The 18,899-nt window shown below is 30.9% G+C and overlaps 1 protein-coding gene across 5 annotated transcripts in view; it reads left to right on the forward strand.

The window, feature by feature from the left end:
* cacna1c (calcium channel, voltage-dependent, L type, alpha 1C subunit) overlaps nucleotides 1-18,899 on the forward strand; it is a 326,406-nt gene that overhangs the window by 92,130 nt on the left and 215,377 nt on the right. For all 5 annotated transcript variants that reach the window (XM_049473023.1, XM_049473030.1, XM_049473038.1 and 2 more), the window contains one exon: nucleotides 11,357-11,744. In XM_049473023.1, the coding sequence (XP_049328980.1) occupies nucleotides 11,357-11,744 (388 nt within the window). The remainder of the gene's footprint in view (nucleotides 1-11,356; nucleotides 11,745-18,899) is intronic.

Genomic DNA, 18,899 nt, shown 5'->3' on the forward strand with positions numbered 1-18,899 from the left:
TTTACATGCATCAAAATCATTAAGTGGACGCAATGCTATACTTTTGTTAATTTAACATAGCAACTGGGAAATTGGAATTTATGACTATCACACATCCACCTTATTGTCAGTTATGTAAAACTTTTGCAATTTATGCAAATGTAACCAGACTGACTTGGCAACACAGAATATAGAAACCTGCTCTTATGAGCTTCAACACTGAGGCCAGGCAGGTACTGTTATATAACAAATATGCAAATTCCAAGAGAAAGCAGCTTGTGGAGAATGCTTACACACTGATGGTGAGTGAGAGGTGGAAGGACACGCCCAATATGCAAATAGTGTGATTAACATTGCTCCATAGACCCCGATCAAATAAAGGGTCAAACTGAGCATGTGCAGAGTAGTTGGCATGGCCTCGACTAGGGTTAACTACAATAAGTAACTTTTGCCAACGCAGATTATTTACTTGGACCAACTTTTAACAAGAAACGTAATAAAGTAAGTTGGGGTGATTAGTTTGCTATATTTTTTTAGGGTGCAATTCAATATTTCTCATTTAGCTTGCTTACAAATCACATTAAGCAGAACAATTTTAAGTTTTGTTTTTTACAGTGTATGGTTTCGAATTCAGCACCCCCGCCAGGAAAAGCACCCCCTCTTGTTTAGTCTATGGTATATAATGACATATTAATAATGATAATAAAAAAGCATAATACAGCATTAAAAAGCCACTGAACTTTAAATGAGTCATAGTGTGAAAGCTGAATACTTTCTTCTGTATGTACGGGATGTGTTTTTCATGTATTGGCCATTAGGTTAAACTATTGGCCGTCTTGATTTGTATTTAAACAAACCCTTAAAAATACACAATGAACAATATTGAGGTCAGAAAACTGGTATTGAAGTTATGATAATTTGAGTATTATGACAGGCCTATATATAGCATGTTGGTACTAGTGCACAATAACCTTGTATCTTCATTTTGTCGTTTTTGATGACTAGAAATGTTCGAAAATTTGTCTTGGAATTAAATGTTTTACATTCACCTCCACTTATTTTTTATGAAATTTTATAAAATGTGTTTCTTCTGTAAAAAATAATTTTTGAATTCACAAGATTTTTGTGTTGCGAGGCTCATTGCTATCTTACACCGCGTCAAAAGTCTATTTTTACTCCTTCCTCCTGTCTGGTTTAAACAGCAGCAGATCTTCTGAATATATCTACACTGATGGGCGTGGTGTTCTGGAAATGAGGTGTGTTCAGGTACATTTCTGGAGTTTTATCTTGTTTATCTTGGTAACAGAAAACACAGGAGCTCCACTGACTGAATACAACCTAGACAGACGCCAACAGTCAGACGTTCATCGCTATCTCGGTAACACAGGCGCTGTGCCGAGCCGAGCGTACACCCCCACTTATTACACACACATGAACACACAGCAGCACAAACCCAACTTTTACATCAACAATAAACAGAATAGTAAATAAAATAACATTGCTGTTCCCGTAAATGAGCTGCTGGAGCTCCTTCACAGCGTCAACCAGCAGCTCAGTTTCCTCTGCTGAGAAGAGTTTGTTGAACACGTCCAGGTAGCTGCACCGTTACAATAGCAATCCGCCAAAGACAGAGCTCACCTGATCTACTCTTAAAGAGAATGATGAGCAAGAGACACTCTGATTGGTTTATTATTTCATGTTACGCCTAAAATTAACCACACAGGGAATCGCAAAAGGTGTACTTTTCCCATCATTATGATAGCAACGACACACTAACACACCTTTAATCAAGCTACAAAATCATGGTGCATCACTAAAATAGGGTCCTTTGTCTTTAAACCTGTTTTTTATCATATTTTTTAACGTATTTCTAGTGGTCTATACTGTTTTATAGGTTCTCGTATAGAAATGTTCTACAGACCTCCGCTCAGAGCTCGTCTGACAGGAAGGATCTGACGTCTATTTCATTCAACCTTCCAACAATCAGAGAAGATTAGCTCAAATCACACAGACTGACTGACCTCTGATTCAGCAGACAGACACGTCTCTGAATAAATAACAATCTCTCGCTCTGCTGCTTCTGTATACCAGCATTCTCCTCTTTAAAATTATATATGATATTATATACAGCTTCACACAGACGTCTGCGTCCTGACTCTACTGTATTATTACTGCCAGTGGCTTTACTTATGCTTATATACAGTATTTATGCTTATATACAGTATTAATGCTATTTACAGTATTTGTGCACATATACTGTATTTATGCTTATTTACAGTATTTATGTTTATATACAGTATTTATGCTTATAAACAGTATTTTTGCTTATATACAGTATTTATGCTTATATACAGTATTTATGCTTATTTACAGTATTCATACATATATACAGTATTCATGATATACAGTATTTATGCTTATATACAATATTCATACATGTATACAGTATTCATTCTATTATACAGTATTCATGCTTATATACAGTATTTATACTTATTTACAGTATTCATGCTTATATACAGTATTTATGCTTATATACAGTATACATACATATATACAGTATTCATAAATATATACAGTGTTCATGATATTATACAGTATTTATGCTTATTTACAGTATTTATGCTTATATACAATATTCATACATGTATACAGTATTCATGCTATTATACAGAATTCATGCTTATATACAGTATTTATGCTTATATACAGTATTTATGCTTATATACATTATTTATGCTTATATACAGTATTTATGCTTATTTACAGTATTTATGTTTATATACAGTATTTATGCTTATTTACAGTATTCATGATATTATACAGTATTTATGCTTATTTACAGTATTTATGCTTATACACAGTATTCATACATATATACAGTATTCGTGCTATTATACAGTATTTATGCTTATTTACAGTATTTCTGCTTATATACAGTATTTATGCTTATATACAGTATTTATGCTTATTTACAGTATTTATGTTTATATACAGTATTTATGCTTATTTACAGTATTCATGATATTATACAGTATTTATGCTTATATACAGTATTTATGCTATTTAAAGTATTTATGCTTATATACAGTATTTACGTTTATATACAGTATTTATGTTTATATACAGTATTTATGCTTATATACAGTATTTATGCTTATATACAGTATTTATGCTTATTTACAGTATTTATGCTTATATACAGTATTTATGCTTATTTACAGTATTTATGCTTATTTACAGTATTTATGCTTATATACAGTATTTATGCTTATTTACAGTATTATGCTTATATACAGTATTTATGCTTATTTACAGTATTTATGCTTATTTACAGTATTTATGCTTATTTACAGTATTTATGCTTATATACAGTATTTATGCTTATTTACAGTATTTCTGCTTATATACAGTATTTATGCTTATTTACAGTATTTATGCTTATTTACAGTATTTATGCTTATATACAGTATTTATGCTTATTTACAGTATTTATGCTTATTTACAGTATTTATGCTTATTTACAGTATTATGCTTATATACAGTATTTATGCTTATTTACAGTATTTATGCTTATTTACAGTATTTATGCTTATTTACAGTATTTATGCTTATATACAGTATTTATGCTTATTTACAGTATTTATGCTTATTTACAGTATTTATGCTTATATACAGTATTTATGCTTATTTACAGTATTTATGCTTATTTACAGTATTTATGCTTATATACAGTATTTATGCTTATTTACAGTATTTATGCTTATATACAGTATTTATGCTTATTTACAGTATTTATGCTTATTTACAGTATTTATGCTTATATACAGTATTTATGCTTATTTACAGTATTTATGCTTATTTACAGTATTTATGCTTATATACAGTATTTATGCTTATTTACAGTATTTATGCTTATTTACAGTATTTATGCTTATATACAGTATTTATGCTTATTTACAGTATTTATGCTTATATACAGTATTTATGCTTATTTACAGTATTTATGCTTATTTACAGTATTTCTGCTTATATACAGTATTTATGCTTATTTACAGTATTTATGCTTATATACAGTATTTATGCTTATATACAGTATTTATGCTTATATACAGTATTTATGCTTATTTACAGTATTTCTGCTTATATACAGTATTTATGCTTATTTACAGTATTTATGCTTATATACAGTATTTATGCTTATATACAGTATTTATGCTTATTTACAGTATTTATGCTTATTTACAGTATTTATGCTTATATACAGTATTTATGCTTATTTACAGTATTTATGCTTATATACAGTATTTATGCTTATTTACAGTATTTATGCTTATATACAGTACTTATGCTTAAATGATTTTCTGTATTGTTTATTACTTTATTTATTTTTACTGTATTTTAATATTTATTCACTTCTAATAGAGTTTTACTGTAGTCAAAGAGAAATCCATCTCAGAATAGAATTGAGTGAAGTTTAGTTAAGTGAAGTTATTATCTGTGGCCTCTGTCAGATTTAATTCTATTATAGTTCTGTAGAGTTTAACCTTCAGGAGGAGGAGAGTGGTGGAATCCTGCAGGATGCTCCCGCTAATCCAGAATATGTGTTCTTTAATGTGTCGAGGCCTTTAATAGAGAGAAAGACAGGATATTAGAGAGAGAGAGAGAGAGAGACTGAGAGAGAGAGAGAGAGTGAGAGAGACTGAGAGAAAGAGAGAGAGAGAACGACAGAGCATGTCTCAGAGCTGCATTTTACTACAGTAATCTCATTTTCTTACAGATGGGATTGAGTGACAGTGATCATCCCGAGCTGCTAAAGACTCGGTCTGGGTAATATAGAGAGTATAGAGAGTAATATAGTAATATATCTCTAATATAGAGAGTATAGAGAGTAATATAGTAATATATCTCTAATATAGAGAGTATAGAGAGTAATATAGTAATATATCTCTAATATAGAGAGTATAGAGAGTAATATAGTAATATATCTCTAATATAGAGAGTATAGAGAGTAATATAGTAATATATATCTAATATAGAGTATAGAGAGTAATATAGTAATATATATCTAATATAGAGAGTATAGAGAGTAATATAGTAATATATCTCTAATATAGAGAGTATAGAGAGTAATATAGTAATATATCTCTAATATAGAGAGTATAGAGAGTAATATAGTAATATATCTCTAATATAGAGAGTATAGAGAGTAATATAGTAATATATATCTAATATAGAGTATAGAGAGTAATATAGTAATATATATCTAATATAGAGAGTATAGAGAGTAATATAGTAATATATATCTAATATAGAGAGTATAGAGAGTAATATAGTAATATTTATCTAATATAGAGAGTATAGAGAGTAATATAGTAATATATCTCTAATATAGAGAGTATAGAGAGTAATATAGTAATATATATCTAATATAGAGTATAGAGAGTAATATAGTAATATATATCTAATATAGAGAGTATAGAGAGTAATATAGTAATATATCACTAATATAGAGAGTATAGAGAGTAATATAGTAATATATCTCTAATATAGAGAGTATAGAGAGTAATATAGTAATATATATCTAATATAGAGAGAATAGAGAGTAATATAGTAATATATATCTAATACAGAGAGTATAGAGAGTAATATAGTAATATATATCTAATATAGAGAGTATAGAGAGTAATATAGTAATATATCTCTAATATAGAGAGTATAGACAGTAATATAGTAATATATCTCTAATATAGAGAGTATAGACAGTAATATAGTAATATATCTCTAATATAGAGAGTATAGAGAGTAATATAGTAATATATATCTAATATAGAGAGTGTAGAGAGTAATATAGTAATATATATCTAATATAGAGAGTATAGAGAGTAATATAGTAATATATCTCTAATATAGAGAGTATAGACAGTAATATAGTAATATATCTCTAATATAGAGAGTATAGACAGTAATATAGTAATATATCTCTAATATAGAGAGTATAGAGAGTAATATAGTAATATATATCTAATATAGAGAGTATAGAGAGTAATATAGTAATATATATCTAATATAGAGAGTATAGAGAGTAATATAGTAATATATCTCTAATATAGAGAGTATAGAGAGTAATATATATCTAATATAGAGAGTATAGAGAGTAATATAGTGATATATATCTAATATAGAGAGTATAGAGAGTAATATAGTAATATATATCTAATATAGAGAGTATAGAGAGTAATATAGTAATATATATCTAATATAGAGAGTATAGAGAGTAATATAGTAATATATATCTAATATAGAGAGTATAGAGAGTAATATAGTAATATATCTCTAATATAGAGAGTATAGAGAGTAATATAGTAATATATATCTAATATAGAGAGTATAGAGAGTAATATAGTAATATATCTCTAATATAGAGAGTATAGAGAGTAATATAGTAATATATCTCTAATATAGAGAGTATTGAGAGTAATATAGTAATATATCTCTAATATAGAGAGTATAGAGAGTAATATAGTAATATATATCTAATATAAAGAGTATAGAGAGTAATATAGTAATATATATCTAATATAGAGAGTATAGAGAGTAATATAGTAATATATATCTAATATAAAGAGTATAGAGAGTAATATAGTAATATATATCTAATATAGAGAGTATAGAGAGTAATATAGTAATATATATCTAATATAGAGAGTATAGAGAGTAATATAGTAATATATATCTAATATAGAGAGTATAGAGAGTAATATAGTAATATATCTCTAATATAGAGAGTATAGAGAGTAATATAGTAATATATATCTAATATAGAGAGTATAGAGAGTAATATAGTAATATATCTCTAATATAGAGAGTATAGAGAGTAATATAGTAATATATATCTAATATAGAGAGTATAGAGAGTAATATAGTAATATATCTCTAATATAGAGAGTATAGAGAGTAATATAGTAATATATATCTAATATAGAGAGTATAGAGAGTAATATAGTAATATATCTCTAATATAGAGAGTATAGAGAGTAATATAGTAATATATATCTAATATAGAGAGTATTGAGAGTAATATAGTAATATATCTCTAATATAGAGAGTATAGAGAGTAATGTAGTAATATATCTCTAATATAGAGTATTGAGAGTAATATAGTAATATATATCTAATATAGAGAGTATAGAGAGTAATATAGTAATATATCTCTAATATAGAGAGTATAGAGAGTAATATAGTAATATATATCTAATATAGAGAGTATAGAGAGTAATATAGTAATATATATCTAATATAGAGAGTATAGAGAGTAATATAGTAATATATATCTAATATAGAGAGTATAGAGAGTAATATAGTAATATATATCTAATATAGAGAGTATAGAGAGTAATATAGTAATATATCACTAATATAGAGAGTATAGAGAGTAATATAGTAATATATCTCTAATATAGAGAGTATAGAGAGTAATATAGTAATATATATCTAATATAGAGAGTATAGAGAGTAATATGGTAATATATATCTAATATAGAGAGTATAGAGAGTAATATAGTAATATATATCTAATATAGAGAGTATAGAGAGTAATATAGTAATATATCACTAATATAGAGAGTATAGAGAGTAATATAGTAATATATCTCTAATATAGAGAGTATAGAGAGTCATATAATAATATATATCTAATATAGAGAGTATAGAAAGTATAAATACAGTCATACTATTTTATTACTGTGTTTTAGGGTCTCTTTACATAGAAATGAAAGTTCTCTATATTTTATGAATTATCTTTTTACTCCTTACATTTTAATAAAAACATTCTTGTTACTACTGTTTCATTTCAGCTGTTTTTCATTCAGGCCTCTCATCGTTCAATAAAACCCCTATCCAGATAAATCTCTCCATCCAGATAGAGTGAATCTGATTGTGATTGGATGTTGAGAAGTATAAACATATACCATTCCCACTCCCTATTGGTTTGAGTGGACTTGCTGGTGTGCATTGGGTCATTGTCCTGCTGCAGAACCCAGGTACGCCTGAATGAGTTATAGCAAGTTCTCCAGATCCTGAATCAGCAAATCAGCCACAGACCATCCACTTCCACTACCACCACCATGTTTGACTTTTAGTATAATCAATATGTTCATTATCTAAAGTTATCTGTAGTTTTATTCTAGATCTAACGAGACAAAATTACCTTATTTACCTACTGTTATATTAACAATAAACAGAATAAAGAATGAAATAACATTGCTGTTCCCTTAAATTACCTTAAATTACTTTAAGTTACTTTCACAGCATGAACCTTCAGAGCAGGTCAGTTTCCAAAAGCACAGCGCTGTTAAGATACCAACATGCCAAAGTCAGAGCTCACCTGGTTCTTAAAGGGAATGATGAGCAAGAGGCACTCTGATTGGTTTATTTCACGTTACGCCCAAAAGTAACAACACCAATGATTAGTTAAGTACAATAGAGAATTAGTACATACATTTTGCTTTGCGTTTCGAGCTGTGCACTGTATACTTTTCCTGTGGTTACAATGGCAAAGACACATTGACATGCACCTAAATCAACCTGCACGGTGCAAGGTTGATGTCTTGCCTATAGATAGCTAAAATACAGCTAGAATGTGTGTGTTTAAGAGTGTGTAGATGTGTGTGTGTGCAGGTGTGTGCAGGTGTGTGTGTGTGTAAATGTGTGTGTTTAAGTGTGTAAATCTGTGTGTGTGTGGTTTGGGGGTTTAATGTGCTTTAACAGAACTGAGATTTTCTCTGTGTACAGAGTGAAGAATAACACTGCATCAGTCTTTTGTCCTGAGGGGGGAATAAAAGTGCACACAGTGAACTGAGGAGCTTTATAACATCATCACTTTATTACTTTATTTACTTTCTGTTTAGGAAAAGCTGAATAATTAATGAATAAATGTTGGAAAATGGATTACATTCTCAGTTTAAGGAGCAACCAGGAAACATTATTACGTTTCCAGGCAGTTTATTACATGATCCTGAATTCATCTCTTTTACGATGAGCTGCATGTGGACGGGTGGTAAACTTTAACAAAACAGGATTTGGAACAGCCTTTTCTTAAAAATATACCTAATTTAGAAATTAATATATTTCTGAATACAAATCAAACATTTGATGCCTCCACACCTATCATTTTATTATAGTTGTCTAGTTGTTACTTCTAGTTTCAAACATGCAGAATTTGGGTTGATTCCATGTAATAATCATATAACAATCGTATAAATGTTTTAAGAACATTTTCAGAAAATAAGTAACGTATTTTCCTGCAGAGAAAAAAGGATTTTGTTTCGACTACACCTGTAGCCCGTATACAGGCCAAGCATGTGTTCAGTTTTTTTTTTCAGTGGGTAAAAAACGTTTAAATTTATTGCAGCCACCAAAAAGCCTTTATTGCAAAGGTTGTGAACGACTGTATCAACCTTAGATATTGGGCTAGTTTAAGCTTCTGACGGGAGGGTTTTAGACAGACTTCGTGCAGGATATTTGCTGGACATGGCAACCCTGGCAGCTGCCTGTAACTCACATGCTTTCTCTCTCGCTCTATATGTGCGATTTAAACGCTGAGAATATGTATAATAAATGTATAATGAGCTGATGTATAATGATTGAGAATGGGTTGTTGTCCTTGTCCTTTATCTGGTGTGTTTACATGTTTGGAGACACGGAGAACCACTTGTTTTAGTTCATTACTCCTCCCACAGTGCTTACAGTCCACTTTATCACACATTAATGACGTGTCAACAATAAAATTGTGTATAGACAATTTTTAATGGCTGATGTTGCTGATTTTGCTTATTATTGCAGCCCAAAGTGAATTGCTGTTACTGTAATATTTAGCAGATACAGGTTTTGTTATAAAAAAATTGTTGCTTTAAAATGTTGGGCTAGTTTACGTTTCTGATGTAAAGGTTTTTGACAGACTTTTTTGCAGGATTTTTTTTGCTGGACCTGGCAACTCAGTGAATTGCTGTTAATGTTAACATTAGCAGGTACATGTTTTGTCCTGTTTTTGCGCTACTTTTATATTTACTGTCAAAAAGCCTCAATTACAAACTGTTCAAATTGAAAATGTGTTATTAAAGTTTCTGATGGGAGTGTTTTAGACTGACTTTGTGCAGGATTTTTTTTGCTGGACCTGGCAACCCTGGCAGCAGCTGGCAATAACTTGCTATTAATGTGTGCTTTCATTCTCTATCAGTCCAGAGACATCAGAAGCTCTACATGTGGGATTTAAATGAATAATGAATATATGTATTATATGTATAATGAGCTGATGTACAGTGATTGAGGATGGGTGTTGTCTTGTCCCTTATCTGGTGTGGTTACATGTTTGGAGACAGGTACAGATTTTTCTCCTGTTTTTGGGCTACTTTTATATTAATTGTCACAAACTGTTCAAAGTGAAAATTTGTTGTTAAAGTTTCTGATGGGAGGGTTTTAGACAGTGCATGATTTTTTGCTTGATCTGGCAACCCTGACTGCAGCTGGTGTTAACTCACTTTCTTTATCAGTCCAGAGATAGCAGAAGCTCTACATGTGGGATTTATATTTATAATGAATATATTTATTGTATAAAAGCCATAATCACAAACTGTTCAAAATGAAAATGTGTTGCTTAAAATGTTGGGCTAGTTTAAGTTTCTGACTTTGTTCAGGATTCTTTTTTTTTTTTTTTTTTTGCTGGATCTGGCAACCCAGTGAATTACTCTTACTGTTATCATTAGCAGGTACAGGTTTTGTACTGTTTTTGGGCTACTTTTATATTTACTGTCTTAAAGCCTTAATCAAAAACTGTTCAAAATGAAAATGTGTTGTTTTAGTTTCTGATTGGAGGGTTTAAGACAGACTTTGCGCAGAATTTATTTATTTATTTATTTTTGCTGGATCTGGCAACCCAGTGAATTACTCTTACTGTTATCATTAGCAGGTACAGGTTTTGTACTGTTTTTGGGCTACTTTTATATTTACTGTCTAAAAGCCTTAATCAAAAACTGTTGATGTGAAAAATGGAAAATGAAAATGTGTTGTTTTAGTTTCTGATTGGAGGGTTTAAGACAGACTTTGCGCAGAATTTATTTATTTATTTTTTTTGCTGGACCTGGCAACCCTGGCCGCAGCTGGCTGTAACTTACTATAGATGTCTGCTTTCTGTCTCTATCAGTACAGAGACAGGAAAAGCTCTATATGTGGGATTTAAATGTATAATGATCTGATATACAGTGATTGAGTATGGGTATTGTCTTGTCTCTTATCTGGAGTGTTTACATGTTTGTACTGTTAATCAGTCCTCCAGTCTCATCACCGTCTCTCTCTCTCTCTTTTATTTCTCTTCTTCTAGGCTCCAACTACTCCAGCCCGTCCCTGGCTCCGGTGGCGAGTCTGAATGAGCAGGAGCATGGTGGTGGTGGAGGAGGTGGAGGGGGTGGAGGCGGAGGGGGTGGAGGTGGTGGAGGGGGTGGAGTAGTGGGTTTGGCACCAGAGCACATCCCTACGCCGGGCGCCGCTCTCAGCTGGCAGGCGGCCATCGACGCGGCGCGGCAGGCCAAGCTGATGGGCAACGCCGGAGCACCCATCTCCACCGTCAGCTCCACCCAACGCAAGCGGCAGCACTACAGCAAGCCCAAGAAACCCGTCACCACCGCGGCTACCCGCCCCCCGCGAGCCCTGCTCTGCCTAACCCTCAAAAACCCCATCCGCAGAGCCTGCATCAACATAGTGGAGTGGAAGTATCCTTTCAGCCCTGCGGTTAATAATACTCTTTATAAAATACATTCAGTGTTCATTTTTTAAAGGTAAAATTTCACTCTATAGAAAATATATAGTACATATTACAGTAGATCCTATAAGATGACATGTTGCAATGCTCATCTACACTGAAAAAAATATTAAATAAGTAAAATGTACTTAAAACAAAGTTTTGCTACTTTCTGCATTCGCTTTTTTTTAAGTAAATATAATTTCAGATAAATATAAGTAACTTCAACTTTTAAGTTTCAATACTTAAATGTTACACAGAGTCAATAAGTGAACTGAACTTCACTTAATTTACTTAATTTCTGCATACAATATTACCTAATTGCAATTATTTAATCAATACAATATTACTCAAATAATTTATGATACATAATACATTATAATTCCTAAAATGTAAATATTTTTAATTAAAACACACATATTACACTGTCTCAACACATGCATGGCATATAATACATTATTTTTAGTATACTAAACATGCCATCCATGTGTTAAAAATATTATAATTATAATACTGTTTTAATACATTATAATAGAAATTATAATATATTATGCATCATAAATTATTTGAGTAACATTGTATAAGTGAAGTAATTGTAATTAGGTAATATTGTATGCAGAAATGAAGTAAAGTTTACTAAAAGAAAGGATTGATTCAGTAAAAATAAATGAAGTAAAGTTTACTAAAAGAAAGGATTGATTCAGTAAAAATAAATGAAGTAAAGTTTACTAAAAGAAAGGATTGATTCAGTAAAAATAAATGAAGTAAAGTTTACTAAAAGAAAGGATTGATTCAGTAAAAATAAATGAAGTAAAGTTTACTAAAAGAAAGGATTGATTCAGTAAAAATAAATGAAGTAAAGTTTACTAAAAGAAAGGATTGATTCAGTAAAATAAATGAAGTAAAGTTTACTAAAAGAAAGGATTGATTCAGTAAAAATAAATGAAGTAAAGTTTACTAAAAGAAAGGATTGATTCAGTAAAAATAAATGAAGTAAAGTTTACTAAAAGAAAGGATTGATTCAGTAAAATAAATGAAGTAAAGTTTACTAAAAGAAAGGATTGATTCAGTAAAAAATAAATGAAGTAAAGTTTACTAAAAGAAAGGATTGATTCAGTAAAAATAAATGAAGTAACGTTTACTAAAAGAAAGGATTGATTCAGTAAAAATAAATGAAGTAAAGTTTACTAAAAGAAAGGATTGATTCAGTAAAAATAAATGAAGTAAAGTTTACTAAAAGAAAGGATTGATTCAGTAAAAATAAATGAAGTAAAGTTTATTAAAAGAAAGGATTGATTCAGTAAAAATAAATGAAGTAAAGTTTACTAAAAGAAAGGATTGATTCAGTAAAAATAAATGAAGTAACGTTTACTAAAAGAAAGGATTGATTCAGTAAAAATAAATGAAGTAAAGTTTACTAAAAGAAAGGATTGATTCAGTAAAAATAAATGAAGTAAAGTTTACTAAAAGAAAGGATTGATTCAGTAAAAATAAATGAAGTAAAGTTTACTAAAAGAAAGGATTGATTCAGTAAAATAAATGAAGTAAAGTTTACTGAAAGAAAGGATTGATTCAGTAAAAATAAATAAAGTAAAGTTTACTAAAAGAAAGGATTGATTCAGTAAAAATAAATGAAGTAAAGTTTACTAAAAGAAAGGATTGATTCAGTAAAAATAAATGAAGTAAAGTTTACTAAAAGAAAGGATTGATTCAGTAAAAATAAATGAAGTAAAGTTTACTAAAAGAAAGGATTGATTCAGTAAAAATAAATGAAGTAAAGTTTACTAAAAGAAAGGATTGATTCAGTAAAAATAAATGAAGTAAAGTTTAATAAAAGAAAGGATTGATTCAGTAAAAATAAATGAAGTAAAGTTTAATAAAAGAAAGGATTGATTCAGTAAAAATAAATGAAGTAAAGTTTACTAAAAGAAAGGATTGATTCAGTAAAAATAAATGAAGTAAAGTTTAATAAAAGAAAGGATTGATTCAGTAAAATAAAAGAAGTAAAGTTTACTAAAAGAAAGGATTGATTCAGTAAAAATAAATGAAGTAAAGTTTACTAAAAGAAAGGATTGATTCAGTAAAAATAAATGAAGTAAAGTTTACTAAAAGAAAGGATTGATTCAGTAAAAATAAATGAAGTAAAGTTTACTAAAAGAAAGGATTGATTCAGTAAAAATAAATGAAGTAAAGTTTACTGAAAGAAAGGATTGATTCAGTAAAAATAAATGAAGTAAAGTTTACTAAAAGAAAGGATTGATTCAGTAAAATAAATGAAGTAAAGTTTACACTACTATCCTAATACAAAATCTATATTAAAAAAATCCAATGAACAAAATGTTTTTAAGTAATTTATTCCTAGACATGATAAAACATGTTCCAAATAACAGTGAATTAGTAATAATGATATACTAATATCCCTTAATGACTGAGTTGCTGATTTGTGATCTTTTCTGATGGACAACAATTACTCACAATTAGTGTTCTGTGCAACAAAACATTAAAACATTTATTTACTTATTTATTTATTTATTTTTATTTAAAGATAAATAAAGTCATGAACAGGTCAGTTTCCACTAAGTGACAGTGAGTGAGTGAGTGAGTGGGAGATTGATTGATAATAAATTTGCTGAGAGTAGCTGTATTTAATGTGAGCACACTAACAGTGTGTAAAGGTGATCAGTGAGCTGATTGATTAAGTGATTGATTAGCTGTGGATTAAGAGGACAGCTTTCCTTTACTCTCCGTTTAGAGCACTTACACTCACACACTCACATGATTTACATCCGCCAATCAGAAACCAGAAACTATTACTGAGGAAAGGACTGATGAACTGACCTCATAAAAATGATCTTATACTAGTTTTAAAACTAATATATAAATACAGCTCTGGAAAAAAATATATAAGAGATCACTTCAGTTTCTGAATCAGTTTCTCTGATTTTGCTATTTATAGGTTTATGTTTGAGTAAAATGAACATTGTTGTTTTATTCTATAAACTACAGACAACATTTCTCCCAAATTACAAATAAAATATTCTCATTTAGAGCATTTATTTACAGAAAATGAGAAATGTCTGAAATAACAAAAAAGATGCAGAGCTTTCAGACCTCAAATAATGCAAAGAAAACAAGTTCATATTCATAAAGTTTTAAGAGTTCAGAAATAATCAATATTTGGTGGAATAACCCTGGTGGTTTTTAATCACAGTTTTTTTCATGCATCTTGGCATCATGTTCTCCTCCACCAGTCTTACACACTGCTTTTAGATAACTTTATGCTGCTTTACTCCTGGTGCAAAAATTCAAGCAGTTCAGTTTGGTGGTTTGATGGTTTGTGATCATCCATCTTCCTCTTGATTATATTCCAGAGGTTTTTAATTTGGTAAAATCAAAGAAATTCATAATTTTTAAGTGCTCTCTTATTAAAAAGCTGTCTAATTTAATCCCTAATTTACCTAACTACATAATTCTGTCACAATACTTACAGAGCCCCCTACACTAGATCTTCACATCGAGAAACACCATTTTGTCCATTTCTTTTTGCTGCTTGAAAACCTCAGGCAGTGCACAGCAGGATTAGCCAGCAGACTTTGTCTGAGGGAGGGATCTGTATCTACTGTCTAATTACTACTACTACTAATTTGAGTTTTGTGCTTCTATTGCAGTTAAGCATGATCTAGCGTGTTTGTGTCTTGTTATTTAAGCACAAACCAACACTAGAATGTGCGATGGATGCTTAACTTAAATATGGGGCGTGGCCAGCAACAGCTAATTTGCATTAAAGTGACAGAAAACAGAAGCAATACTGTTTTTCATTAGTTACATTAGTTCTGTTTTATCACGCAAGACCATTATGTCTTTTAGTCCTGCTATGTTACACACATGTGATTTATGTAGATAATGTGATCCTGCATTGTGATTGGCTGCTGTGGGTTTGAATAATGATGGTTAAAATATATTTTCAGTAGATTATTTGTGACGGTTCTCCAGAGCTAACAGAGTGTACCTACATCAGCGTGAAGCGCATAATTATTTGCTTGCAGTCTGTGTTTCCCATATGTGCGTCTCTTAGAAGTGTGTGTGTGTGTGTGTGTGTGTGAGTGTGTGTGTGTGAGTGTGTGTGTGTGAGTGTGTGTGTGTGTGTGTGTGTGTGTGTGTGTGTGTGTGTGTGTGAGCGGAAGCGGATTTTCTTAAGAGAGAGAGAAAATACAGAAACTCTGATGATCCATGAGTCATAAAAACACTGGCATCCCAAATTAAGCATCCAAAGATTCACTCAAAACACAACCCCCTCGCCTCATTCCGTCAACACACACACACACACACACACACACACACACAGCATGTCTTTTCCAAATGTTCCCCCTCTTCAGGAGACTGTACCAATTTCTCTTTTTTCATTTTCTCTCTCTCTCGCTCTTCTCTTTCACAATTTTCAGTTACGCTTTTCATGTATCTTGTATGTCTTTGCTATCGTAACGGCGGGAAAAGTACACCTTGCGCATCTTAAAACACAACACAAAAAAGGCATGTACTAATTAACATGAAACAAACCAATCAGAGTGTCTCTCTTTTGCTCATCATTCTCTTTAAGAGTAGATCAGGTGAGCTCTGTCTTTGGTGGACTGCTATTGTAACGGTGCAGCTACCTGGACGTGTTCATCAAACTCTTCTCAGCAGAGGAAACTGAGCTGCTGGTTGACGCTGTGAAGGAGCTCCAGCAGCTCATTTACGGGAACAGCAATGTTATTTTATTTACTATTCTGTTTATTGTTGATGTAAAAGTTGGGTTTGTGCTGCTGTGTGTTCATGTGTGTGTAATAAGTGGGGGTGTACGCTCGGCTCGGCACGGCGCCTGTGTTACCGAGATAGCGATGAACGTCTGACTGTTGGCGTCTGTCTAGGTTGTATTCAGTCAGTGGAGCTCCTGTGTTTTCTGTTACCAAGATAAACAAGATAAAACTCCAGAAATGTACCTGAACACACCTCATTTCCAGAACACCACGCCCATCAGTGTAGATATATTCAGAAGATCTGCTGCTGTTTAAACCAGGCAGGAGGAAGGAGTGAAAATAGACTGTTGGTGGGGTTTAAAATAGCGATAAACATCACAATATGACTTAGGATATCACAGGGCCGGTAAATCTTATGCTTTATCACTTTCTCTCTCTCTCTTTTCATCACATTTATTCAGTCATCATTTCTCCCTCTTCTCACTCTACTTTTCTTTAAATTATTCTTTTACTCTTTTTCTCTTTCTCACACAGTTACGTTCACACTTTTTACACCTGTGTTCTTCTTCTCTTCTTCTGCTCTCTCACCTATTCTCTCTTTCTCTCTTATTCTCTCTCACTCATTTGCTCTCCCTGTCCCTGTTTTCATCTCACTCTCTCACTCTCTCTGTTTAAATATCTCTTTCTCATAATCTTTTTTGTTCTTTCTTTTTTCTCTCTCCTTGTTACACTCATCCTTTCTTTCCTTCTCTCTCTTTTTCTCTTTATAGCACAATTTTAATCTCTCTCTCTCTATTTGTTGCAATCCTGTTTTCTTTTTCTTTCTCTTTTTATTGCTCTATTTTCTTCTTTTTCTCTCTCTCGCTCTCTCCCTTTGTTGCACTCTTGTTCTCTTGTTGTCTTTCTCTTCCTCTCTTTTTTCTTTCTTCATTGCACTCTTTTGTTCTCTCTCTCTCTCTTTCTCTCTTTGTTGCACTCTTGTTCTCTCTCTTTTTTATCTTTAAAGCACTCTTTTGTTCTCTCTCTGCTTCTCTCTCTGCTTCTCTCTCTGTTTCTTGCACTTGTTTGTTCTTTCTTCCCATTTCTCTCTCTCTCTCTCTCTCTCTCTCTCTCTCTGTAATAAATGCAGTTTCTCTCTCAGGTGTGATGGTGTGAGGTTTGAGCAGTAAAGTGAGAGAGTGAAGAACAGATTGATTAGTGTTTATTTCATGCAGGATCTGTCGTAGCTGGAGCTTCATGAAAGTAACTATTATTCACCTGATTTCTCTCTTAATGTGTTCACATTACACACACACACACACACACACACACACACACACACACACACACCTGGATACACCACGTTTCTCACGTTGTTTAGCTTCACTAAATAACAGACAGAATAAAAGTCCCTCAGTCTTGTTAAACGTGTTTTTCCCTCAGTCCTGCAGTAATGAGAGAGTGTGAGACAATAGAACAGAGAATTTTACTGATAAAATAAAACAACAAAAAAATCCCTCCAGCTGAGGCGACTCCCAATTACCAAAATATCCAGCAGTTCTTTGTTTCTCTCACAGTTTTCAGAAGCAAAAGATTTCAAATGTTCTGATAACTTTTACCACATTTTACAAAACATTATGGGCTCTATCTTAAAACCCGTAAACAGTCTATTTTCACTCCTTCCTCCTGTCTGCTTTAAACAGCAGCAGATCTTCTGAATATATCTACACTGATGGGCGTGGTGTTCTGGAAATGAGGTGTGTTCAGGTACATTTCTGGAGTTTTATCTTGTTTATCTTGGTAACAGAAAACACAGGAGCTCCACTGACTGAATACAACCTAGACAGAAGCCAACAGTCAGACAGACGTTCATCACTATCCCTAAGGAGGAACAAAATATAAAATAATAATAATAAATAAAAGAAAAACTAATTATTAATTGAAATTTAATGTAGATTAATAAAATATATTTGTAAAAAGAAAAAAACTAGAAATTCTAATAAGACCATAAAAAGTTGTCACGTAAAAAAAATGTAAGAATTAATAAAACATATAATAAAAGAAAACATAATAAGATAGATTATTATAATAAGGAATAATAGATAAGAATGATAAGAAATGATAACATGAATGAGAATAAACTAAGAACATAGGAATCAAAATAAAAACATAAATAAAAAAATAAAACAAATAAAAATTTTAAATAATAAGAAAATATAAGCTAATTAAAAAAAAACAATTTAAAACAATTACAGGCTTTTTAATGGTGCCTAGAAACAAAAAAATATATATGTTTTTTTTTTATTTTACAAAAATCTTCCTCACAATAAAAGGGATTAAATTAAATTATAGGATCCAGATGTTAATGAGTTAATTTGAGTAAATAGTGAAATAAATAGAGTTGAAATGAT

Source organism: Astyanax mexicanus, chromosome 2, assembly GCF_023375975.1.
Source record: "Astyanax mexicanus isolate ESR-SI-001 chromosome 2, AstMex3_surface, whole genome shotgun sequence".
Taxonomy (NCBI): Eukaryota; Metazoa; Chordata; class Actinopteri; order Characiformes; family Acestrorhamphidae; genus Astyanax; species Astyanax mexicanus.